Source organism: Motacilla alba, chromosome 1A, assembly GCF_015832195.1.
Source record: "Motacilla alba alba isolate MOTALB_02 chromosome 1A, Motacilla_alba_V1.0_pri, whole genome shotgun sequence".
Taxonomy (NCBI): Eukaryota; Metazoa; Chordata; class Aves; order Passeriformes; family Motacillidae; genus Motacilla; species Motacilla alba.
This window is the reverse complement of record NC_052031.1, coordinates 6,347,854-6,375,180: the sequence shown is the minus strand read 5'-3', so window position 1 is coordinate 6,375,180 and position 27,327 is coordinate 6,347,854. Positions and strand designations below refer to the sequence as shown.

Genomic DNA, 27,327 nt, shown 5'->3' with positions numbered 1-27,327 from the left:
ATACAGTAACCTGTTGAAAGACTGTTTCCTCTTCTGTGAGAACTTCATCTGTAGTAAATGGAGTTTCGTGTTTATATTTTTGAAGTCTGTTGGGATTAATACATTCTGCATAGAAATATTTGAGAAATTTTGTTTTGTAACAAGTAGTACTTGCCCTTTGCAACACAAAAATTGAACAGAGTTTCTGAAGCAGAGCTTTCTAGGATTAGCTTAGCAGATATTAAATAACGAGAGTAAGGTGAAATCATGTTAGAACTCCTGAAGGTTTTCCAACTGTGACCTTTTTTTCTTTTGCACTGATACTGAGATGAAGGCTCCATAACAAAAATGGCTAATTTTTATGTTGTATAGGGAGAAGGAGGAAGCACATCAGCTCCATCAGGAGGCTTGGGAGCGCCATCAGGCGAGAAAAGAGCTCCGCAGCAAAAACCAGAACGCGCCGGAGAGTCGTCCGGAGGAAAACTTCTTCAGCAGACTGGACTCCAGTCTCAAGAAGAACACAGCTTTTGTTAAGAAGCTAAAAACCATTACAGAGCAACAAAGGGACTCCTTGTCCCATGACTTTAATAGCCTGAATTTAAGCAAATACATTGCAGAAGCAGTAGCTTCTATTGTGGAGGCCAAACTGAAAATATCAGACGTGAACTGCGCTGTGCACTTGTGTTCCCTCTTTCACCAGCGATACGCTGATTTTGCTCCTTCGTTACTTCAGGCTTGGAAAAAACATTTTGAAGCAAGGAAAGAAGAGAAGACCCCCAACATTACCAAGTTGAGAACTGATTTGCGTTTCATTGCAGAATTGACAATAGTTGGGATTTTCACTGACAAGGAAGGTTTGTCTTTAATCTATGAGCAGCTTAAAAATATTATTAACGCTGATCGAGAATCCCACACTCATGTTTCTGTGGTTATCAGCTTTTGTCGGCACTGTGGAGATGACATTGCTGGTTTGGTACCGAGGAAGGTAAAAACTGTTGCAGAGAAGTTTAACTTGAGCTTTCCTCCTAGTGAGATAATTAGCCCAGAGAAACAACAGCCCTTCCAGAATTTGTTGAAGGAATACTTTACATCTTTGACCAAACACCTGAAAAGGGACCACAGGGAGCTACAAAATATTGAAAGACAAAACAGGTGACAATTGAATGTTGCTTTTTACTTATGAATAAAAATTAGTGTATTTATGAAATGCCTAGATTTGTTGCAGTATTTATGAACAAAGTCTGTTAGCAGTGTATAGAAGATAAGTGTGTTCTGCAATATTTCTAAAAAAAAGTTCTAAATTTGTTCTGAGTACTTAAAAAGCAGAGCCAAAACAGGCTCTTTGAATATCTTTTAAAGGAGAGGGAGGTTGACCTTTAGCTGTAATTCTCCTTCCTCTGTTTGGTGCCGTTTCCTTATCAGCATGAGAGCAATGCTGCTTTCCCAGCTGGTACTGTCCTTTTCCAGTTGGCACAATCTGATTTCTCCCTTTCCACCCACATGTATCAAACGAAGCATATGCCACAATTGCTTTGGCTTGTTTACTTTTTTTAGTGTACCAGGATGAAGGAAAAAATAGGTTAAATTAAGAAGGTATCTGTTACACTCCAATGTGGACAAATATATATCTTAAATAAATGTATTAAAATGTTGGAGGGCATAGACAACTTGATAAAAATCCTCCTAAATATTTATACATAGTACTAATATTGCAGGGTATGAATATACAGACTTTGACATCTGAATAATTTTATTTCTGACATGTTCACATTTTTTAATAACTGTTTGCTTTAAAGCATCCTGAATTCTCATTATTGGAGCCAGCCTAAACCCAAATGCTATTCTTAATACAGTCATTCTTAATTTCTTCTGGAAGCATTCCAGTCAGATAGAAACGAGCAGGTTACTGTTTATAGACACATATTTCAACTAAAAGGCTGGACATCTATCCAGAACCAAATGTATGCTTGGAATGCATTAAATTTTTATGTTTCCAAAGCAAGAATCCTTTGTGCTGATAGGTTTTGTGCTGCAGTCCTATCTGGTCTCAGCCAAGTGTTGAATTTCACAGGATCATAAACTGACTCTTGAGGTACCATTATTTCTACAAGTACCTTACTAATTCAAAGTACATTACTGACTGAGGTGTAATTTTTTCAAAGTGAATGAATATGAGCCTTTCTACTTTCACAATTATCATTAGTTCTGGGCACATAGGTTCTGGCTGGTGTTTCAATAAGTGGTGTTACGAAGTCTGTATGATAGAAAATAGAGTGAAAAAAGTTTCTGAGAGGTATAAAATACGTTAAGAAAGGAAGAAGCAGAAAGAATGTAAGTGATCTGGGAGAAGGAAATCTACTTTAATATTTACTTGTGCAGCTGCATAAAAATGACTGGACAGAGCCTGAGCAGCGGGTCTGAGCTCATCACTGAGCCTGCTTTGAGTAGATCAGACAAGGGCAGATGAGGGACCTCTTTGAGCACCTTGTCATTGAATTATCCCTCCCTGTCAACTTGGGTGCAAGGCTTTGTTTTGGGGAAGGAATGTGAAGAGCTATATTTTATCACTGCATTAAGAGCACTCCATTATTTCTCTCTCTGAACCTTAAGGTGTCTATTTTACTCCTTAATAAGGAGGAATAAGTTTTGTTAAATAAGGCATCAAAATCTTTCCTACCAGATTTTAATTGTTAACAGAATCTGTAACGGTTGTGTGGCATTTGCTTGCTAGGAAAGTGCAAGGCATGAGGAGGGCAAGAGATTTGCCAAGTAAGAAGTCTATGAGTATTATAGAAATCCTCCTGAACTGTGGATTTTGGGAAAGTGATTGTGCAGTTGATTCCTTACTTGCTTTTGAATTTTGCTTTTTTTTTTTTTTTTTGTGGGTGGTAGTTGTTTGGGGTGTTTTTGTTTGGTTGGGTTGTTTTAGGATTTTTTTTTTAAACCCAAATCATCCTATTGGATAAAGCAGTTCTCTGTGTATGGAAAATCTGTTCCATTTTGCTGTAGTTTTTATTCAGTGTTATTCCACAATCAATGAAGTGAGTAGGGAGTGAACTGTTCCCTTTTGTGCATTAACTGTGTCACATGTTAAGGTTATGATATTTTGTCGGGTGAATAACTCATCCATTTATCTCTGTCAGGAGAATGACCATGAAATAATTTAAGCTGTACAATTTGGTTGAATTAATTGAAAGTTACTATGCTAAATTAACAGTGCTTTAGTGCTGTGTTACCTGTGGAATCATTTAGGTAACATTAAAGCAGACTCAAGTGTTGCTGGTTAAGTGAGTAGTTCAGAAAAGAACCTTGAGTTAGTCTTTGACTTTAATAGAACATAGAACCTGGTGGTCATTTGGTTACACAGCTGAGGGCACAACTAAACTTGTCAGGCTGGTCATTGGAAGGAAGCACCTGAAGAGTTTTCAAAATTAAGTGTTATCTATGGAAGAAACTTCTTTTGTCTAAATTAAGGATGGTTTTATAGATGTGCTGAACTTGCCTTGTGCCTTGAAGAGACATAAAGTGAGCCAAGTACTATGTGCTGTACTTGTAATTGTATTCAGAGGTGAACTGTGCTTTAAAGTTTGCTTCATTTGCTTTAACTGCTTTGAATTTGTTAACACTTGTCTTCCTGAAACTGAAATTGAGAACTGAAAGTCTTGTACTATTGTTACAGCACTTTGCTTTTTTTGTTTTTTAATAATAGCAGAGAGCTTCAATGCTTGTGTTTATAAAGCTGCTGGTTTAAAATATGTATGCAATGGACAGTGGTCTCCATGGAAAATCTATGAATTGACACTTAATGTGTTTCCTGATTCCAAACTGAACTGCTGCACTTCACAAATACTCAGTGGTTATTTAATTTGTTATTTTTTCTTCGCTGTACTTTGCAGGAACAAGCAACACATGTTAAATCAGTGTGTTTTGTCAGAGAAATAGAACTTCTGCCAGCATTAATGCTTCTTGCTCTCTTGCCAGACACCTGTGTCCACTTTTGGTTCTGAGCAGGGATAAGGGATTTTGTTGCTCACCCTGTGAATGTGTACAAAAAGACTTTTGTTTTACAATCAATCTGGAACAAGAAGACTGATATCCTTTCACTTACATTGCCTTAGCTATTTCAGAATTCTTATGCCACAAAATGCTTTGGCAAGACTGTGACCGTTTGCCTATTGCATAATAAAAGCCTAATGGTAAAGGACAGATGTAACGATACAACCTGCTTTGGGAATTGTGGCATTTGCACCTTTTTTCAGATTTCTGATGCTTTCATCTCAGTGCAGAGTGCCTGGTCAGTGGTTCCAGCACTTGTAAGCAGTGATTAATTAGGTTCCTTCAAGTGCAAGTTACTTTTGACAACAGACTTCAATGTGAAAAATTATTATTTGAAACAAGTAGGAATAATTTTGTAGAAGAAAATAAAGAGCAGCTGAAGAAACAAATATAGCTGCTCATAAGACTGATAGCCTTGAAATAACTTGTTTTGTTGGAAAGTCAGTGCTTGCAAATTTTTTGACTCTCCTGGTGATAATAGTTCATGTAATCATTTCGACAGTGTGGAAATGGATTGTTACAGGTGCAAAGCAACTTTTATCTGGCTTATTGATAAAGCTGAATATTTTATTTTACTATGTAAGTATTTTTAGGACTTTTGCAGCCTTATTGTGGCAAAGAGTAAGTGGGCCTTTCTCTTCACATGGAAGCTGGAGCTTCTGTGACTCTACTGTCCTCAGTAGGATTGGAGCTGGAAATTCAGCGTGGTTTGGAAAAATAATAGTGTCACTTAAATGTTTGCTATTTCAGTCTCAACCAGAATTGTTCCCTCCAAGAGGGCAGGTTAGCTTTGCTTAGAGAAATTCTTAATTGTTCAGCATGGCTCAAATATATTTGAAGGAAAAAAGTGGTCTTACTGTAAGTTTGGTTTTTGTAGACGCATTCTCCACTCCAAAGGAGAGCTGAGTGAGGATCGACACAAGCAGTATGAGGAATTTGCAATGTCCTACCAGAAGCTGTTGGCAAATTCTCAGTCTCTGGCTGATCTTTTGGATGAGAACATGCCTGACCTCCCCCAAGAGAAGCCAACGCCTGAGGGTAAGCCAGATTCTAAAGCAGGTCAACAGAACCCTGGACTCGGCTTGGATGTAGTGGAAAAACTAACCAAACCCTCTTAGCAATGTGTTCTTTCTGCTGGTTTCATTTCATTCAGCCTTTCCCCTAAATTATGTCAGCTAATGAATAATACATTTATTTTTTAAAATTAAAGTAATTATGCTAATATGCAACCATAACTATTGTATATTCTGTGTAGTTATGGAAACCTAACTAATCTCTCTTTAGGTTTGTTTCTGGGGATAGAGTAATAAATGGAAAATCAGAAATGTTTTTAACCTGATCCTTTCCTTTCATATTATGCAGGTTTTAGTATTTGTGTCAGAGTTTTAAAAGCTGATACTGTTAAAAATACATTTGAAGTCTATTTTGGGTCATGATGTTGTGGACAGGAACAGCCCCTTATTGATAAGCCAGATAAGTCACTAAGTGTGGCTGCCTGGCCTCCTGAGCAGGAGTGCAGCTTTCAGTGCCTTTAAATCTAAACTTTCAGATTTGTTGAGATGTTGTTGAAATCATGAGTATCTTTTGCTTTAAGTTATCTTGAACTTTAAAAAGCTGTATTTTTTAATGCCTCTAAGTATTAAATTGTTCTTTTTAAACTTCATTCTTAAAACTCAGTGAGGTGCATATAGTTCATCCTACTCAAAGTGATTACTTTTAATGCTAATGTTGTCAAAGTCTGTTATAACTTTCTAATACCACATAATGTGCTGCTTAGTTTTTCTTGATTTGACTTCCTCTGATTCTGTGTATTTTTAATCAAAATGAAATTTATGATTTTAAGGTAATTTCTTGGTATGTGATTGCATTGTTAAAAACACTTTAAGGTGTGCATTGAAATATTCAGGTGAAAACAGATGTAGTAATAAATAGTTTAACACTTTCCTAAAAGGACTCTTAAAGGTGCCTCCCCATAGAAGATTGTAAATTTGTGTAAATAACTTTCTGATGGTTTCACTACTTTTGCAGAACATGGACCTGGTATTGATATTTTCACACCAGGAAAGCCTGGAGAATATGACCTGGAGGGGGGTATCTGGGAAGATGAAGATGCTAGAAACTTCTATGAGAATCTCATTGACTTGAAGGCTTTTGTGCCAGCAATTTTGTTTAAAGATAATGAAAAATATTCCCAGAACAAGGATTCCAGCAAAGATGAATCAAGAGGTAAGATGGTTAGATGAATATTTTCTTCAACATATCTTGTCTAGCAGATAAACAAACTTGATGGAAGTAATGAGTCTCTAATGAAATAACTTGTGGTTATCAGGACAATACCCCAGTTTGGATGAATTTTTAGGGAATAAACTAGGTGGGATAGGGATTACATCTGGTTATTAAGGAAGAAAAAAAAGTAAATTCATTTTAATACTGTTAGAATTGCAAATTTCAGGTAGTTGGAGGTTAACCAGTGTGAGTAAATACCAACTTTTCTGTGAGAAATGGGAAGAGTTTTCCCTTTTTTTGCAGATGTTAGTGTTTGGGGTTTTTTTCACTGTTATTTTCTTATTAAATTATTAATGGTAGGTGACATTGTCAGCATAAAATTTCACTAGATTAGAAGGCCTGGGTGGTTCCTCACTTCTGACACAGCTCTCAGTTCACAACCAAGCGTGTGCAGACTTCAGGTACAATGGGTAAAAAGTCACCATCCCTGGCTCAGAGTGTAACAGAAGGGGCATGATTGGAGAATTCTGACATTTCCCTGTAAGGATCTTTAGATATTGGAGCAGCTTGCCCCAGGAGACTGGAATCTCTGTATACTATTTTAAAACAACTGGAAAAATACCTGAGAAATCTGATGTGAATAGTGTTCATCCACTTTGACCAAAAGGTTGAGCTGGAGATATCACCAAAATCCATTTCAGACTAATTTTGTCTGTGATTCTAAACATGTTACTTGTTTGTGAGTCTGTATTTCCATATGGTGTGTGCACTGTTTAGAAATTGCCACACTAGGCTTTGAAAAATTTTAGAATTTTAATAAGGTTATCTGCCTTGAAATTTATTTTTTTAATGAAGCAGCTTCTGCAAATGCGATTGGAAGGAGGCCTGAAAAAACAGTAAGATTCTGTAGATTGTAATCTCTTGGAAAAATGCTGTGTTGGACCAGTGTTGTGGTCCAAGAAAAATATTAACTACTCTTTTCTGAATCTTTATCAGATTCAGATATCATGCTCAAGGAAACTAATAATCTTTATTTGACCTTTTGTATAGCGTGGTATTTCATCAACACCTTCCTCTGTTCAGCTTTTTCCTTTTTTTTCTTCATCTGTGTAAAAGATTTTGCATTAAGACAGTGGAGATGTAGGTGTAGCAGCATTAACTTTCCTGTATTCTAATAATGACTGTGTGTATTTAACAGTTTGTTAGTATTTATTTGGTATTTCTTCTTAACTTGTAAATAGATTCAAAAGATGCCAAAGATAATAAGGAAGCAGCTGGGAATGAGGATCTGGAATTGGAGCTGGAGAACCTGGATATTAATGATGATGCACTGGAGTTGGACTGTGGAGATGAGGCAGAAGATCTTACAAAGAAACTTCTTGATGAGCAAGGTAAAAAGAATTGGTTTTAAGAATTCTTTTTCTTCATGATTTGGTTTTTTTTAACTTGGTTGTTTTAGTTTGTGGATTTGTAGAGTGCATTCAGGGCAATCTATTTATTTATTTATGAAACTAGCAGCTAGAAACTGCTAGGATTGTGATAAATGTTTTTGTAGCAAGTCACTCAGATACAAGTGAAAATGATTTTAAAGATGTTTATGTAGTGAAAGTTACCAATTCCTTCACACAGCTTTTAAAAGTAAGCAAATGTAAAGGCAGTTGTCTGAAAAGTGACTACAAAGAGGAATGAATACTTTACAACTAAACATTACAAATGCACCTTTTGGGGAATGTGTTGGTAAATTATTATATTTCATAGCTTAAAGATGTCTGCTGCTTGTTTATTTCCCTGTGTTAGAACAAGAGGATGAAGAAGCCAGTACTGGATCTCATTTAAAACTCATAGTAGATGCTTTTCTTCAGCAGCTTCCAAATTGTGTCAACAGAGACCTCATAGACAAGGTACAGTCATGGTTTCTTTTTATTGCACTCTTAAAAGCTGTAATGCTAGCTCAGATAGATAGGAAAGATAGATAGGAAATAAAGATTTAAAGCTTTGGAGTCTGACAGTAGCTGAATTAATTTTTAATCAGTCTGTATTTCTCTCAGTTTTCTGACTATGCTAGTTCTAGCCAAAACTGAAGATTTTTCTTCATGGTTATTTTTAAAGCAGTTGTATGTAGTAGGAATAACTCTGTAAAAGCCATGTTTAAACACCATTTTCTGGTGCTTTCTTGAAAACCCACTGCATTAAAGTGAAGTATTGCAATAACTTTGCTCTTTATAGGCAGCAATGGATTTTTGCATGAATATGAATACAAAAGCCAACAGAAGAAAACTGGTACGAGCACTTTTCATAGTTCCTAGACAAAGGTAAGAACAGAAGGGGACCAAGCTGGATCCACCTATTTATTATTTAATTTAGAATGTGCATGTATTTTTTAAAACCAGTGTATATTCCATTTGTTTATTCCTTATCTGCGCTTTTGGAGTGGCTTATGCTGAAGCACCAAAGAAATGTTTAGAATCAATGATCCACAATATTTTGTAAAAACTTAAGGTTTTTAATAAGGAATTTTTTTCTGATACTTCATGTTTACAGCAGATCTCTTTTCATTACTTTTAAAAAATTACTTTAATTTTTGTGAAAATAACAGCAAAACCTACCTGATATCAAAAAGGGGGGCTTTATTCCATTCAGGACAACTTAGAGCACAGTATAGTTTGGAAGGAATTTCTTGTAATGTGTTAATTCTGATGCAGTACATGGCCATTGTAACAGCCTTTTGCAGCAGCCAGTTCTAGGCCAGCCACTTTGAGCCTGGCCTCTTTTGTCCGTGTACATCTGCCTGTGTAAAGCTCTTGCTGTTTCTCCTTGTCTCTGTGTAAGCAGATTTCCTCCACTTACAGGAAGAGCCCTGCTTCCAAAAATGTTTGCGAATATTCAAATAAAAACATGGAATTTATTGGAGGAATAATATATTTGTTCTCTGATAAATTTGAGCCTTAAATAGTGGAAATTATGAAGAAGTTGCTTTTCTTGCTTCACCTTGCCCTGTTTCTCATGATAAACTGTTTTGATGCTGAATTTAATATAAAAATATAAATATCATCTTGAAATTCTTGTTAAGAGTTTACGCTGCTTTGATTCCCTTACCCTTTAACACTGGGGGCAAAACATAGCTTGGGTATCTGTTTTGTCTCAACACGTGTAGACTGGCTTTGAGCAAACAGACGTTGGTGCTTTGTTTTCCTCAAGTTGAATCACTGCTTGTGCTGTGTTTTCAACCCTAATTCAGCCTATTTCTACATCCCATCTGTAATAAGCATCTACTGTGCTGATAACCCTGTTCTCTTGCTGTGTGCAAACCCATGGTTTGTTTGCTGACTGAGGCATTAACCTGACTCCACGGTGAAGCAGTGCACGTAATCTTTCATTCTCTTGGGTGTTCTTGCCTCTAAAACTTATGGGTTTGACCTCAGTGTTTGGAGATTTTGATAGAGGCCTGATTGTGCCTAACATATTAATTAATTAATGACAGAGGAGGCAGGCAACTGGTTATCTTCAGTGTTAGATGTAACAAGGTACTCTTCAGCCCAAATGTAGGTTGCAAAGAAAGCAACATTTCTGTTTATCAGCCTGCTGGTAATCATGAAATGCATCAAAACACAATGTGAGCAGAATTTCTTTTTCACAGCAAAGAAAATCAGCAGGAGCACTTAGACTTTTGTCTTCAGCTCTGCCATAATAGAGAACTTTCCATACTTGTAAAATAGAAGTGGCTTTTTGGCTGGTCTGTGACCATACAATACTGTTTGTGCCACTATCCTGTATTGTTTCCTGGTGCTGTAGGTTCCAGATTGCTGAAATTTATTATTAACTCTTGGAACCTCTTTGGATAATTGCTAAATTGTGCTAGGTGACAGTGATCTGGAGGAACTTGTACATGTACACAGTGAAAGGAGGTACTTTCAAAGAGGAACAGCTTGATAAGGCTTGTAAATTCAGCAGTGTGATTTCATAGATGGCATGAAAGTAAAAGTGAAATTCATGATATATTGCACTGTTAAAAAATGTGTCTGTGATCAGGCTGTACTGTGAACAGAGTTAATAAACTCCTAGAAGCACACATAGTTTCCTCATTGCCATTGATTTGTCATCTTCCCAGTGGCAATTCCACTGCTGTGCAGATTTGTATTAAAAGTAATAATAATTTTTAAAGTATTAACTTTTCTCATAGACCTCAACAGAGCAGGATAGATGGTGGGATAGCCTCGAGGAGCTGCTGCTGTTGTGATGGTTCTGGTCTCCAGTAGTTGGAGCTAACACTGAGTGAATGGCTCAGCTGATCTTCTCACTGCTGGTCTTTGATTATAAATATTAATTATTCCTAATATTAAGAAGTACTAACATTTGATGTACAATTATTTTTTAATTCCTTTTCCTACTGTCTTCTCTGGAACCTACTTGACTAATTAATACTCAAGCTACCTTGATTCTTTTAAGATCTTAAGTTCAGTTGTGTTTATGCACCTGCATTGGTGAGCCCATCTCTGAGCCCATCTCTGGGCTACTCAGCTGGAGAAACAGGATGTTGACTGAGCTGCTTGTTCTGAACACAAGCAGCTGGATTGTAAATACCAGCAGAACTGCCCATAGATGCAGACAATTTGAAAGGGCAACCTGTCCCAATATTTAAGTAACTTAAATAGTTGTTGCTGCAGTTGGTAAAAGAGCAGTTCTGCTGTGTGTCTTCAAATCAAGATTCATAATCCTTTCTGATGTAGAAAATTCTGTTTATTCTGTAAAATAAACAAAATTTTTTATTCTGTAAAATAAACTGCTTTAAGGCTTTGTGTACTGTGCATTAATGATGATTTTGCTCAGTGTATCTCTTCACTGAGCCATAATGATATGGCTTTACCTTCCATTATTGTTGTTCCATACTTGTTTTTACTAGTCCAAGAATTTTTTCAATATCTCTCTGGGATACTGTGGGAGAAGAGTGCTTGTTATACTAATGTTTTTGAGGAGGGATTTTTGTGAAAGCTTCAGAGGAGCAGTGTCCTTGAGGATACAGATAAAGCAGTGTGTTTTCAAAAAGCATTTAGTTTCCAAGCATATCAGTTAATGCTGTTTAAGTTTAGCTGCTTTATTTGCAGCCATAATGAGGTATTTCAATTATTTCAATAAGTTCTTTCTTCTCCTGAGATCACTTTTGGGAAATGTGCAGGCAGAACAGTTTCATCAAGAAAGTAAAACTGGTTTTTTGTTTGATGTGTAAAACAGACACTGTGAAATCAAAGTCATTATGTGGTGTTGCCAGGGAGCTTTCTTGCTACCACTAGGGTTGGATGGATTGGGACAAATCAGGATTCTTCAGGACAGAAAACTTAATTTGACAAAAAAGGCCATTTCTTCCTCAACTCACTGTAAATCAGTGTTAGAATACATCTTTGCCCTGCTCTGTTGAATACTGATGAATGGATCACATTTACATTTTCAGCTGTGACTTGAACCTCCAACCCAACAGAACAGAAGGTCTTTTAAAAAGATTTTTCAATGCCAGTATACGAGTGGCTTTCACATTTGCATTGGAGGATTGATTTAAAACTAAATATTAGCCTTTTAATCCAGGACTGCAGGCAGTGATTTAACCCATACTGCTCACAGCTTTAGGACTTCTATGTGGTTCTTTGCTGTCTAACTGAATTATCTTCCTGTACACAGAATTATTTAGGTTTACCAGAATACTACAGTTCTGTAAATTATTTTGTTTTACTTCAATATGAGAAGTTTGAAATCTTTTCTTAAATTCTAAACAATTCTAGATAAATGTTAAGCAGTATATAGGGGCTGTTGTGGCTTATGGTATTTTTTGCTGTTCCCCTCTGTGGTGATCTGTGTTGCAAGTTTACCTGCAGCAAGAGATCTGTTTTTCACATGGAAGTTTTTGGTGTTATTATTGGTTGCTCTTCATTCAGAACTTAGCTGTTTTTAAAGTGTTAAATTTTAATTCAACAGTTGCAAGCCTCCTGTATATTTCCTGTCAGCATTTCATCCTGAGACTTCTCTGGAGCAAGGTTCTTTTTGTTCAATTGAATTTGACTTATCAGTGTTTGCATGGCCTGTTTCAGTTGAGGATAAAATTGAGGGATGTGCTTGAGATCAAGGAGTTTCATGTCCTGGCAAAGAAATAAAAGCCAGAAGTGCCTCCCTGGTAACATTCCAATTCCATATCATCCTTCTCTTCCCACTGAGCAGTGTGGATGGCACTTTGTACCTGTTCAGGCCCTGTGAATGCACTGCTTTTATCCATTATAAATATGCTTGTGAGACAGGAGTTCTGGCTCCGTTGCTTCATTCTTTAAGCTGTCTTGTAGAATCACAGAAATTAGGAAATGTACAAAATGCCCCCTTCACTCTTCCTGGGCATAAACGTTTGGATGCATCCATTTTAGAGAGATTGCAGTTAGGACTTTGAGATAAGTTTTTCTGTAAGTTGGTTTATGATTGGTTTTGTTTGTTTGGGCTTTTTAAAATAAAATGACATTTGAAGTGGTAAAAAAAAAGATATGCTCTTAGATATTTTATTGATGTGTAGCTCATGTGAGCCTGAGATCCAGAGGTGACTAGATTTCAGTCCATGGTATGTGGTCTAAATGACAATGATCAGAAGTGGTGCTTTTTACTGTGGTGGTGAATATTCAGGGTACTTCAGAGTGACTGACCCATCCCTGATGCCAGATCTTGCTTCATAGCCAGAAGAGCAGGAAGAGAAAGCAATACTGTGGGGTTTGTGGGGGTTTAGTTAAGTTCTTCCTCCCTTCTCAAGAGAAGGAAATGCTTTTGGAGGGAACAAAGCACTGCATGTACCAGTAGATGGTGCCACCGATACTGGAATGTTCCCACTGCTGAACATGAAATTTTGTCTTCTCTGAGAGGGAACAAACTCAATCTCTGATTGCCAATTTCAGCATAATTAACCCAAGGCTATTCCTTATTATATTTCACCTATTTAGAAATACCCAGTCTTAGTATGCTTCCTCATGAAGAAACCTTTTGTGTCCTGCGAGGGAATAACAATGTGCTCTAAGACTTTAATTTTCCCCCAGGTATACTCAGTTTACAGAGATGAAATTATTAGCTCTCAGCAGGCAGGTACTTGTTGAGACCAGAATAAAACCTTCTGATATTTGTCTTAAAAGAGTTGCCATACAGAAATCCCCTCAGTTAAATCCACCCTCTTAGCTCAGCCACAGTCCTCTCTTAGTGTAGCTTTTGTGGCTGTGTGTGAAGTAGTGAGACTTTCACTTCTCTCAAAGTTAAAGGCTAAGTGCTTAATAACGTGGTAGTAATTTGCTGTGGGTAGTCAGCCTTGACTGTGTGTTCCAACAAGCTTGAAAAATGTAAATACTGCTTCAGTTATTGATTAACAGAAGAGATAAAACCTGTTAAATAGGTAACTGAGATACCCACAATGTTTCACCAGGAGTCATGTGTTACCAGCAGGCTTGCCTGGTTATGCTTTTTTGGGGGGAGTACATTTTGGTGCTTCTAACCCACAATTTAAATACATAATTGTCTCTTTTTCTGTAAGTGGGTGTTAAATGTCTTGGAAATGGGCTCCAATGACATAAAAGGAGAAAGGAGGCAGTTGTGATGGCTTTGTTTTAGAGTTTTTGTCTTGATGCTTTGTGCCAGGACAAGCTCTGCTATCAGCTGTGCTTTTGGACTTTTTTTGTTAGCATATTTTTTCTTTTTGTTTTCCTTTCCTGAGCACTAGGGAAAACCTTAATCCTTCACAAAGTGTAAACTCAAGATGCATTTTTCCCTTACAGGCAATTTCTCAGTAGAAGCATGCAAATTTAGGATGTTCCTCTCCACTTACTTTGGCTTGTTCTAGAGTTCATCTGTTTACTGCATTAACTGAACATTCTGAAAATAAACTGAAAATACTTCCTTCAGCTTGTTAAATGATATGATGAGGCCTCAGAGTGCAGTTGGTTTCTCTGCATTTAAAACTGATATATACACAGCTGGTTTGCATAAATGTGCAAAGGAAATGTGTGTGAAGGCATGTAATTAAGGCAAGGGAGAAGGAAATAAGGAAATTCTATAGAAAACTTGGAAATATTACCATTTGTGGGAGTGCTAGCAGAGCTTTTGGGAAAAGAGTGGCCACATCACATCTGCTCAGCTTTGTTTTATGTAATAACTACTATTCATTTAGAAATTTTCCACCTTAAAAGTAAAGATATTTTCTACCTTCCTAGTTATGTCTGCTGCTTTTCAGAAAAAATATTAATACCTTGTCATAACCCATGGTCTTGTCTGTAAGAACCTTTTTTTTGCATGTTGAGATGGATCTGAATTTTCTTTCTGTTTGGTAATTTATTGAAGGTCAAATTCTGTAGTTGATGGTATTCAGCATTTTACCTGTGGCAGGAGTGAAAAAGGAAATTAACTCTGGAGCATTCCAACAGGATACGGTGGTTTACTTTCTTCTGTTATTTTTAATGATACTGCATTCTGAAGTGGGCCAAAAAGATTGCATGTATATAATTCTGTCAGTGCATTGATTCTTTTCACAAGTGAAATGGTATCCATATTTGTACACATAAATACATTTTTTCTATAAATGGTCTATTTTATCCTCTCCTTTGTTTGCAGATTGGATTTGCTACCATTTTATGCAAGGCTGGTTGCCACATTGCATCCCTGTATGTCTGATGTAGCAGAGGATCTCTGTTCCATGCTGAAAGGGGATTTCAGGTTCCATGTATGTTTTGGTGATTTCTATTTTTATTAAAACCAGATCAACTAATATCATAAGTCAACCTTTGGGGAAAAAAACCCACTTTGTGTTGTGTAGATATTACTGCTAAAATTCAGTGAATATTTTCCTGTCATCTCAACAGTTCTAGAAAAAAGAAGAGAAAATTTTGTAACTTTGTAAGTCTTTGTAAAAGAGAAATGTTTGCAACTTTCCATATATGCTTATATATTTATATATATGAACTGTTCAACAGTTACAACAGAAGTTACAAAAATTAGAAACTGCTCCATCTGTGTTAAGAGTTTTCTGTAAATAAATAACTTGCTTTTAAAACGAGACCTGACCTATTCTAACATTTCCCACTACAAGGCTACTATTGGAGCGATTAGTATTATCATGTAATGTTTAATTAAAATTAGATTTTACAATTTTCATCTATCAAAATTTTCCACACAAATGTATTTTTCAGTGTTGTTTCCTTCACTTTCTTTTAAGTGTTGTAATCAAATTTGTTATGGTGCACAGTGATGATTCCTTCACCATTTTCTGAGCTCTGTGGCACAGATTTCAATTTTTTTTTCTAATATTGACATTAAAAATGTGTATAAATTGCTCAGACTTACTTGAATCTTAACAATGTTAACTTTCTCAGAAAAACCTCTTTCTGTTGAGGAAATACGATTTTCTATTTTGCAGGTTATATTTAGACGTTGATATATATTTGTGTTTGGTTCCTAAATTTATGCTGAATGTCAGTTGTTTTAAAAGTCTGCACATTACTAAATCTGACTTGAAAAAGCCATCAATATTTCATGTTTCCTTGAGGGCAGTACAAGTGGCCCTATTCAAATAGAGACTTCTTATTGATTCTGAAAATAGAGAATCTAGAATTCTTTGTCACTGCTTCACTGTGGCAAAGGAGGAGGATGTTAGAGTAATTAGGAGTAAGTATGTTAGAGGAATTAATTGGTTTTAGTGGGTGGGGAGATGGGGAAAAGAATTGAAAATCTTCTGAAGAAACAAGGTGGTAGGGAGAGTTTTAGGAAACCCAATGAGAAGTAAAGGTGGAGCTTGAGGAACCAAAGTGATACCAAACACTGCTGAATTCCCAGCTGTGTTTTGTGCACGTTCAGATCAAAGTAATTTAGAGTAAGTGGGTATTTTTGAGGGCCTACCATCAGTTTTTTGTTGTTTTTTAGGTAAGAAAAAAGGACCAGATCAATATCGAAACAAAGAATAAAACTGTGAGATTTATTGGTGAGCTCACCAAGTTTAAGATGTTCTCCAAAAATGATACTCTCCACTGTTTAAAGGTTGGTGCTGTGATAGTCCTGTACTCCTGTGTATGCTGACAATGTGTCCCCATCCTGGTCCCCTTCACTTACCTGCTGCTGATGTTACCTGAATTCATTACATGGGATGTTTTAAACCCTGGTGTTTGTGGCTGCTGTGTATGAGGAGACTTTTATAGCTGCTGTAGAAATAAGAGGGTTTTACCTCTTCCAATGGGAGAAATATATTAAAATAATTCTACATTTGGATATAACCAAACTGCTCATCATTTTCTTTGGAAGCATGGCAGACATTGCTACTTATTAATCTGCTGTACATTGCAAAACTTTACCATAATGTTGATTTCAATTAATGATTTTGTGGAGAATATAACAATAAGGGAGAGAGACTGGAGGCAGAAAGCATTTCAGTGATGCAAGGAGAAGCTTTTATGCCATTTTACCAGGTGCTTTTGTTTGTTGAGGAGCAAAACATCTCTGGAAAGCATTAATCTGTAGGCACATCATCTCACTTTGCATGTTGATAAACATTCAAACTTTGATGTCAAGTCACAAATTAAAATAGGTTTTAAAAAATATAAGTGCCTTTAATAAAAGATGTTTGAGACTCACAGCTTAACATCACTTTCTATATGAATAGTTTCTGTTCACTGACTTGCTAGATATCAAAGCTGAATTCCTCAAGAAATCATAATCACTCATAATTTCACCTCTCTTGTCCATAAAATGCTGTAAAATGCAAAGCTGTGTTCATTATAGTTACTGCTTAACTGAAAACAGTGCAGTTGAGTGTGCTCTGAGGTTACTGTGCCCTTGTGCAGTATTATTGGGTAGTTTGGGTGGGGTTTTTCTGCTGCTCTTTCAAAAGATCCTGTTCTTCTGAAGCCTAAATTTGGGGTCCATAGACTGTTCTTATAAGAATTTTAAAATTAGATTAATCTTTTGAATATTCATAGAATGGTTTGGGTTGGATGGGACCTTAAAGATTATCTGGTTTCAGCCCCCTGTCTTGGACAGCAACTCCTTCCTCCTAGACTTGGTTTTTCAGAACCCCATCCAAGTGGGCTTGAACACTTCCAGGGATGGGGCATCTGTAACTTCTGTGGGCAACCTGTGCCAGGGCCTTGCCAATCCTAGTGAAATTTCACTGCCAATGCCAGTGAAATCCATTGGCATTTATTCCATAAAGAATTGAGTACCCCACCATAGTGTCCAGTCTGGTAGATATAACTTAATGTTTTCTGCAGCTGAAAAAGATGTTTAACAAGCTGTGCTTTTATATAAATACATACCAGATGCTTCTGTCAGACTTCTCTCATCACCATATTGAAATGGCGTGTACCTTGCTGGAAACCTGTGGAAGATTCCTCTTCAGATCACCAGAATCTCACCTAAGAACCAGTGTTCTTTTGGTAAGAGGCAACTTGTTGTCTTATGGGGGAGGGTGCCATGTTCTGACTTAAAGTAATTACTTCTTTTTGAAACTAATCTCGAGAACTCCCCTTGACCTAAAAACCTCTTCATGACTTGAAAGAAAATGTAAAAAAAAAAAAATTCAATTTCTGAAGTAAAAAGCTATTGCTGTTGAACTTCTAGTAATTCAGAGACAGGGCAAACCCAGAGGATGAGGTTGAAAGAATATTGTAGCTATGCCTGAAATAGTGTTTGAGGGGGAAAAATAGTAGTGAATAGAACCAGACATGATTTCAACTGGAAGTGAAGACATTTGTGCAAGAGGTGGTTTCTATGCCCTGTATAATGATTTGGGGTTCTAAATGTAAAAAAAAAAAAAAAAAGTTTTTGAAGACACTAAGAAAAGCAGTCGTAGAAATATAGGTTGGGAATTAAAATTAGAACTGGGATCTGTAAGTCTGGAGAAGTACTGGGAAAGACTTAAAAATAACAAGATCTGAAAAAATGTATTTACTGTCTTGGGAGAGAAACTCTCAAAACTCTGTCCAGGGCAAGAGACTGAGTCAGACATGGTTGAAGAAGACCTTCAAAGATAGATTCACTTTCTCTTAAATCAGTAGTCTCTCTTCTTGTGCTCTAGTTAATGGAGAAGCAGTTTCATACTTGGGTATATTGTTGTACAATTTCTTTTCCACAAAATACTGTTTTTTTTCTGAACCTCTTTGGATGTCAGAACATCTGTTGAGGTGGTACAGTCATGAGAGGAAAGAGATGGGCAAATTAACTGCCAGTTCCTTGGCTCTTCCTTTTTGTAGCAGTGTACTTTGTATCTTGAAAGGTTTGAATCTCAATTTTCTAAAGGTTTGCCAGCTGATGTCTTGTATTGTGAAATATATTCCTTTCCATAATCAAGGATTTTTCCCTTGAAAACTCAGTTCCATTATCTTCAAAATACATTTTACTCATTTCTATCACTTTATGGTAGTTAATAAACGTTTTGGAATTTAGGAAAAATGAAATACTTATACCAGAGCTGGTTTTGCAACTGACTGCTTTTAGTGTTATGCACAATAAAAATACTGACTGTTAGATTGGATTGCTGGAGTCTGCTGGATGAATGCTAAACATGTCTTAACTGTGAAATGCAAGACAAACCACAAACAATATTTGAATTACTGAGGCTTAAAGCCTCACAAGGTTTTGGATAAGTGGTCCTTTCTTATTCATTGAGGAGCCAGGAGAAGGTGAAAGAGGGCAAATAAGTTTGGACTATCTATTAAGATGTAAAATAGGCTAAATAGAATTACATTCTGCATCCATCTTAATAGCTGCATTTTCTAGCATTCCCCTAAAAAACCTACAGAGATTAATTTTTACTTAAATAGTCTTAAACAAATTGGATCATAGTCTTATGGTACAAGTTAGTGTGAACTGTGGACAAGATTCTCCCAAAGCAAGCTGATAACAATCTTGTGGTAAAAATCTAAGCAATTGTTAAGTTGAGCTACTCTTATGGGTGGAATTAAGGCCTGTTGATCCTCTAAATAATTACTGGTCCTAATCTTTACTGCTGATGATGTATTTTGTAATAAGATTCCAAACAGGCTGCATGTCTCCTATTAAAGACAATGTTGCTTTGTCCTGGTGTAGAAAAAAGTCATAGTTAAGAATGGATTTTAGAAGTAATTAAGGAAAAATTACTTATTGAGAAGTGAAGTGTTCTGTAAGGGCATTGCAAATTTAGTGGCACTAAGTAACTTATTCTAGTGACCATATCCTGGTTTTGTGGAACTACTTCATGTTTTGCTGATTATTTAGAGTGTCTTCTTTTATTAGGACAATGTTTATTTTTAGTAATGGTCTTCTTGGCAAATCTTTCAAATTCAGTGTCCTTTATGTAATTTAAAATACTAATGTAAAACTAGGTTTGCTTTAGGATTGATCACTTGATAAATGAATTACTTGAATTGGATTATTTGAATTGGAGCTTTGAAAGGAAGATCAGCTTCATCTTGATCTATGTTTCTGTAACATAATTGAGTTTAAATGTCAGACTCTTGTATTATACTGTTGTGGTCTTGCTGAAAGAATATTTGAAATTCTGGTATTAAAAGCTTCCTGATGCATTTTCAATCATTTAACTTAGACATTTGTCTTAAGCTTTAGGGCCAGATCACTTGTGTTAATAAATATACAGAACTTAAGGTACATGGTGGCTTCCTTCTTGGTGTGGCTGCTTTTACTGGTGGTGTTAAAACTGGGAGATGTTGTTTGTAGAGGAGGAGGCTGTGGCAAAGTAAATGCTGTTCATGGAGAACTGTGTTAATGCACTGTAACAATAATGTGCTTCCAGGAAATTAAAAACTTCCATTTTGAGCTGTCTGAACGAGTAGCAGGGCAGAGCAGTGCAGGTATTACAGGGAAGCAGGAGCTGAACAGTTTCAGTATCTTGCTATAATCTGACGTTTAAATGTCAGTTATGCTGAAATGCTTTCCAGATTTGGAATTCTCATGATGCTTAGGTTTTGATTAGTTACTTTTTTCTCTTTTTTTTTTCCCTAATGGTCACCAGATTTTCTTCTGAAATGGTTCTGCAATATGTGCTGTTCACCAGGAAGAAAAACCCAAACAGTTTTAATATTTTAACATGGATACTTTATTGTTGTTTGTGGTTTGTTTTTATCAAAGGAAAACTGGAAACCTAATCTTCAAATGTAGTGCTTTACCTGTGTAGTTCTTCATTTTAGCCTAGAAAAATGAGGATCCAAAATAGCTGATGGTCTTAAAGACCACAGGTCTTGCTTTTCTCTTCTGAATTGCATCAAGGTTTTTGTCACTGCAAACGGTGTAGTGTTAGGATTTCTCTTTCCTGCCTGTCCATCTGATGCCTTAGCTGAAAAAGGACTGAAACAGGTTCTTGAAATGCTCAAGATTTTTAATAAATAGTGATTAAGACTACAATCCACTTACAGTTAGAACACACACTCAGGACTGATCAAAACCCAATAAATTACAGTGATGTTGAGACTTGTTGTCTCTTCTGGGAAGAAGCATTTTAATTATAAATTATTATTTACAGTGTAATGTACAACTTTCTATAATAGGAAAATACACAAATTGTCTTGGTTTAGGTGGTTTTAAATGTTATTTGCAAGCCTTTTTGCCATTTTCTCTGTTCTGCTTCACTTTGACCCACTTCGTTTTTCAGTTTATAGCATAGCATGATGCTTTTAAGGCAGCAAAGGTGTATTTTCTCTTGATCTATCAAGAGAAAATAAAAGTGAAACATTTTCAAAGGTAACATTAACATATATGACATGGTAAAGTTTGGGAATTTTCTACTCTTAAGTGTTTTTTCCCCACATAAAACAATTTATGTACTCAGTTGTTAAGTGCTTGTGCATCTGTTAGGTGCTTGTGGGAAAATGTGCTGCTGCTTACAGAAGTTTCCCATTTGGAAAGGAACAGTCTCACAGGGAATCAAAGGAAAGACCATTTGTGTCGTGGAAAAGGTTAAGAGTAAAATGCCTTAGGGTTGGTGTCAGATGGAGACCTTGCTGGTGATAGATGACTAAATCCAGGAGGAAACTTATATTATTTGTTGGGTTACTATGTTACACAAAGCTACTGTTCCTCATTGAATTAGCAGCTGAAACTCGGGGTTATGGAGCTGTTTGAGTACATTGACATTTCAGTTGAACTGAAATGTCTGTCTTATAAAAGAAATTTTAAATTGTTCAGGTTTAGTGGAAAGGCCACCAGCATGAAAAATAGTGCTTTCTCACCAATAATCAAAGGAGGTTTAAACTCTTGGTTGGTTTACTGGACTGCATGACTGCATATACTAGTATTTGTGTGTAGGGATGAAAGAGTACTTAGATGTTAATTTTGTTTATCTATTTGGAGTTATAAATGACTGTGTGGCCAGCCTCTAGCAGCTAATAAAGTTTACACAGGTTCAGTGTCCTGGTGAACCACCATAGAGTGATTTAGAATATATAGGATCACTTACAGAGTTACACCTAAACACATATAATTACACAGATGCATACTAAAAAGTATTTAATAATGGAATTAAGTTCATCTTTAACTGTAAAAATCAACAGCTCAGAACTGCTTTTATCATTCTTGTATAGAATTTTTAGATAAAAGAAGTTTTTAAACCCCCCAAAGTAAACCTTGAATTACATATCTAAAGTGAAGTATGGAGAAAAGATTTTATTAAGTGAGGAAAATCAGGACAATCATGACAATTAAGCACAGTAATTGGTGCTAAGTCTTACTTGTCTGGTTTTTCCTGAAGCATTACTTTATGGTAGATACTGTTTTCTTGCAGTCGATTCTGCTTGGGTAAACAGCAGTAATGGAACATGGAATAAGGAAAATTCTATTGTATAAACCTTTGGAAATTCATATGAAACAATCAAAAATTCTCTGGAGTTACATGCTGATGTAAAAAGTAGATTGCCAGTCTTATGATAATTCACTGTGTTTGTGCAAAGATAACAATATTTCAGCTACTTTAGTTAAATAAAATCTAGTTAAATAATGTTTTAAACAGAGTTCCTAATAGTCTTATGAACCATTTATCTGAACAGTAGCATTAAGATTTTGAGTTAAATCTTAAATACTTTTCCAAAACCTTTTTTACCACAGGTGAGCCATTATAAAAATAGGGATTATAAAGAAAAATAACCATGGAAAAGCAACACACAACCATATATATGCACTTCGTCTTTTTTTTCTCTCTACCCAAGCTTTTAACTCACTTTTCTGCAACCCTTCATATTTACTGTATCCCAAATGTAACTCTAAAAGCCTTTGGCTTGAAAATGTGGTATGTCAGCATCTCTAACGGGTCATTTGCATTTGTTTCCAGGAACAAATGATGAGGAAAAAACAAGCAATGCATCTTGATGCACGCTATGTTACAATGGTAGAAAATGCCTATTACTACTGTAATCCCCCTCCAGCTGAAAAAACTGTGAAGAAAAAACGTCCTCCTTTGCAGGAGTATATCCGTAAGCTTCTTTACAAGGATCTCTCCAAGGTCACCACAGAGAAGGTAAATCCTTTCAAAATTAATACAGGTTTTATTGGAAGTGGTGCTGTAGTAACTTTGGAAAAGGTTTGGGGAGGGCTGTGGTTTTTCAGTTGCAAGGAAGAAGGTTCATTTTTGTATTCATGAATAAAATGGTTAATTTCTTTTATTGGAACATGTAGAAGCTCCAGTTGTGGACCTCTGTTCTCAACAGCATCAAATGCTGAACAAAGGGAGAGTGAGATGAGAATCATTGTGTTCTGTACATTGTGTCGGGAGAGGAAGGGACAAAAGGCTTCAGTTAAATACAGACTGTAAGAGCAAGGAAATTATGGAACAGCCTTGGACAGATTGATCAGTAGCTCAAGGACAGCAGTTGGGTTATGTACATAAAATCTTACATAGCCACTGCAGGCCTGGAGGATGCTTGGGAGGGAGAACAAGATTGTTTGCAAGTGCTTACAGGGATTTCATCCCAGCCAGGAGAGAGGGGGGATGACAGGGAACATCTTGATATTTTACCTGCTAAAATGTGAAGCTTGTCTTAAAATTTGGTTTAGGTCCTGAGACAGATGCGCAAGCTGCCTTGGCAGGATGCAGAAGTTAAGGACTATGTTATATGCTGTATGATCAACATCTGGAATGTGAAATATAATAGTATTCACTGTGTAGCCAACCTCTTAGCAGGGTTGGTCCTTTACCAGGAAGATGTGGGAATTCATGTTGTGGATGGAGTGCTAGAGGATATTCGACTAGGAATGGAGGTAAACAATCAGTATCCTTGCTAAGCTATACTCATCTACTTACGTTGAAAGGAAAACAAAAATAATTGTGCTTAAAGAAAGGAATCCTTGGATTTTCTTTTTTTTTCTTTTTTTTTTTTTGGTCTGGTGAATTTTCTACCTCAGTTACTTGCTTTGTATAGGTTTATTTAAATTAATAGAATAACCATACCAAAAAAAAACCCCAACAAAACCAAACTAACATTACTTAAGACAATTGTTTTGTCTCCTTTATCATTGTACGGCCATAGAATTTATTTTTGACAGTGTAGACAGATTTACACAACTTCCAGTAACTTTGGAGACCAGTCCATATTTTAAAAGCTGTTATAATTACAAGAATTCTCTGGTGATGAAAAACCATCATAGATTTAAGATGGAGTGTATGCTAAATGTGTTGTAACTTAACTGCTGACCAGCTTTCATAACTTTTTAATGTTTACTTTCATGTAATGTATGTAGCCACAAATAACCATCTTTTATTATAAGAAATTCTGTCAACTTTTTAATACACTTTTTTCCTTTGTAAAATGTTGGTTGGGGATGGGTTTTTTAATTTTCTGTTGTGTCTGCATGATAGAGTGAATTTTCTTGTACTTCTTTGATAAAGGTTAATCAACCAAAGTTCAACCAACGGCGGATCAGCAGTGCCAAGTTTTTGGGGGAGCTTTACAATTATCGAATGGTGGAGTCAGCTGTAATATTTAGGACTCTGTATTCCTTCACCTCGTTTGGTGTGAACCCTGATGGCAGTCCTAGTCCACTGGACCCTCCAGAACATCTTTTCAGGATCAGACTTGTCTGTACTATCCTCGATACCTGTGGGCAGTATTTTGACAGGGGATCCAGCAAGCGAAAACTTGATTGCTTCCTTGTATATTTTCAGGTATTCTGAATTTTATGCAGATCTGTAAAGTTCTTTAACAAGCTAATATAAGTCAGTCTGGTACATATTTATCTCATTGTTTTCTAGCACTGTAATTTGTAGAATCTTGTCTGTCTGATAGCAGTTTTAGTTTCAAGTGATATGTTTTGTTGAGTTATGCCAAAATGATCAGGAGGCGCTCAGTGCTCACATTGGGGTTTGCTGAACTTGAAGAAGAGATTTTTTTAGCCTGCTGTTCTCAGCTAATGGTTTTTGTAGAGAAAGAGGAGTCAGATACTTCTCAGGCATGCACAGTGAAGGGATGAGAGGCAATGGGCACAAGTTGCAGCAAAGAAAGTTCTGACTCGATAAATGTAATAAAGTTGGGAAAAGATTCCATAATGAATGTTTAAACACTGAAACGAGGAATTCCAGACCATGGAATTCATGCTAAAACTTGCTGGATTTAATTTCTTTTTCCTTCTGCTTTTCTCTACAATTTATATTAAAACAAGGGTATTAAAAAATTAAAATTAAGGTGATAACTTGTTTCAAACCTTAAGGATAGAAATCACTCATCTGCTTGCAAGGTGTAAAATGGTGTTTTGAAGTATAGAACCTCAGAATGGTTTGGGTTGGAAGGAACCTCAAGGATCACCTTGTCCAAACCCTCTGCCATGGGCAGGGACACCTCCCACTGGACCAGGCTGCTCACAGTATGATATATTCTGATTTTGAAATGCAAAAATAAACGTTTTGAGGAAGACATCATTACATTCCTGTTGCATCTAATAATTTCAGCAAGCCTTCCTCTTGAGCATGTCATCTTTTAAGTAAGATTCTGTTACTCATTTTCAGATGCAGTTTTTGCAGCACCTTGGTTCTCAAGTTCTACTGTTAGGTTCACTTAAAATCAGCATTAATTTTTTACAGTGTCACTGTAAGAGGTATATATGAATTTATTGTAAAGCAAACTGGAAAAGGCAGTTGAAGCTGGCTGCAGTCTAAAGATTTTTTATTATGTTTTCTTCCTTTTCCCCATAATGTGCCTTTGGGGAAATTAATTTTCTTGAAAATATGTGGGGAAAGGAATCGAAAGCTGGCTGGTTGTTAAATGGTCATGTCTTGTAGAAAGAGTTTACCATGGGAAGGCACTTTCTTGTCAGGGCTTTTTTGTTCAGTTTTCATACTTATAACAGTAGCTATGATTCTTAATGTTTGTGATATCCAGTGTTATCAAACAAGTTGCAGTGATATCAAAATATCTAATAGTTTTATGAAATAGTAGAGTAGTGACATGCAAGCTTTTGGATTTTTTACTGTACAAACATAGCATTTTAAACTTAATAACATAAATGGTTTGTTAACATCAGTGTGCATATAATTGATTTCAATATTTGGTATTCTAGCGCTATGTGTGGTGGAAAAAAAGTCTGGATGTTTGGACAAAAGACCACCCTTTTCCTATAGACATAGACTATATGATCAGTGATACACTGGAACTACTGAGACCAAAGATAAAGCTCTGCAATTCTCTGGAAGAAGCTGTCAGACAGGTGCAAGACTTGGAACGAGAATTCTTAATAAAATTGGGTAAGAAAATGTGCAAGGGAAGTTAGGTATTTTGGATAATTCCTGTAGTTCTTTAAATTGTCTCTTTATGTTGGTAATAGGTAACTGTTGTAATTGTTATGATCATTTATTCTCATGATAGAAACATTTTTGTACCTTTTTTGCATGTTTCTTTCTAATCATCATAGATACCACACAGAATCTCCATACATCTAAAGTAATAGATGTAGTAAAAAATAGTCAGTATGAATACTCTTAACGTGATGGTATTTGGAGAGCAGAAGTGCATGTGTGTATTAATTTATGGAGTCACATGGTGCAAGTTATGAGGAAGAAAATCCTTAATTTAATCAGAAAAATGTAGTAATCACACTAATTTCAGGAGAAAACAGTTGGGCTGGCAGCACACCTCAGTTGAAAATATACTGATTAGTGAGTATTTAAACTGTTATCATCTTATTAACCTTTAAACCTCTTGTACAAATCCATTCTTAGAAAATGTTGGATACTACTGTGCTCATTGTTAAATGGAATTGTTTTCTAATCTTCCATTTTTATTTGAAAACAAGCTTGTTCATTAAAAGAGTTTATATGTAAATTTTACACTTTTTAAGTGTTCATTAGAGCGCTTCACCTACTTGGACACATTCAGTTTTTAAGAATAATCCTTTCATTCAGTGAGATGAGTATGTCTAATAGCCACATAAAAGGTTGCAACTTCTGTTTTTGGAGGAATTATTTTTATTAAATAATGCTGTTTATTTGATTGACATGCTTTGAAATTCCCTATGTAGTAACTGAAAAGCAGATTAGACTTCCCCTATGGTGTGATCTAAACTCATGGGTTTCATGCTCTCAAAATGATAACCAAGAAGAAATATACAATGAGTTATATAAACTGTAACATTCTTAGGAAAGGTACTCAGCACTTCCTTCCTACAAATAACAGGAGCTTCACAAAATTTGCAGTGATGGCTGACTCTTAAGTGCAGTTGGTCTAATGTCAAAAAAGGAATTACAACTTGAATAATGACTGTGTTGACTCCTCAGTAAATTCCTAGAGAAACTAGTGGTGGTGAAGTCTGACATCAGCAGTCCTCTGGAGGATTAAGTGGCTTTGTAAATTAAGAAGAGAAAAAAAAAAGAACGTATGAGAACGATAGTGTATGATAGTGTATGCTGGAAGTTTGGGGATTTTGCACTGGATGACTTAAACATTGCAGTAGTCATTCTCTAAAAACAGATCTTAATTTTTTTCCTAAATCAGAACCATGCTCAATTCTTAAATACATTCTGATTGAAATTTATATGTAAGACTAAACTGGACACTGAAACATTGGAAAAAGCTAAGACCAGTTTTTCACTTCTGCGGAAATTGTACA

The 27,327-nt window shown here is 36.1% G+C and overlaps 1 protein-coding gene across 4 annotated transcripts in view; it reads left to right on the top strand.

Annotated features, from left to right (window-relative positions):
- UPF2 (UPF2 regulator of nonsense mediated mRNA decay) overlaps positions 1 to 27,327 on the top strand; it is a 53,993-nt gene that overhangs the window by 6,463 nt on the left and 20,203 nt on the right. For all 4 annotated transcript variants that reach the window (XM_038153365.1, XM_038153367.1, XM_038153368.1 and 1 more), the window contains 13 exons: positions 352 to 1,131; positions 4,913 to 5,073; positions 6,064 to 6,261; positions 7,503 to 7,652; positions 8,059 to 8,162; positions 8,488 to 8,573; positions 14,875 to 14,983; positions 16,180 to 16,293; positions 17,568 to 17,684; positions 22,565 to 22,750; positions 23,287 to 23,490; positions 24,119 to 24,394; positions 25,783 to 25,966. In XM_038153365.1, coding sequence (XP_038009293.1) covers positions 352 to 1,131; positions 4,913 to 5,073; positions 6,064 to 6,261; positions 7,503 to 7,652; positions 8,059 to 8,162; positions 8,488 to 8,573; positions 14,875 to 14,983; positions 16,180 to 16,293; positions 17,568 to 17,684; positions 22,565 to 22,750; positions 23,287 to 23,490; positions 24,119 to 24,394; positions 25,783 to 25,966 — 2,669 coding nt within the window. The remainder of the gene's footprint in view (positions 1 to 351; positions 1,132 to 4,912; positions 5,074 to 6,063; positions 6,262 to 7,502; positions 7,653 to 8,058; positions 8,163 to 8,487; positions 8,574 to 14,874; positions 14,984 to 16,179; positions 16,294 to 17,567; positions 17,685 to 22,564; positions 22,751 to 23,286; positions 23,491 to 24,118; positions 24,395 to 25,782; positions 25,967 to 27,327) is intronic.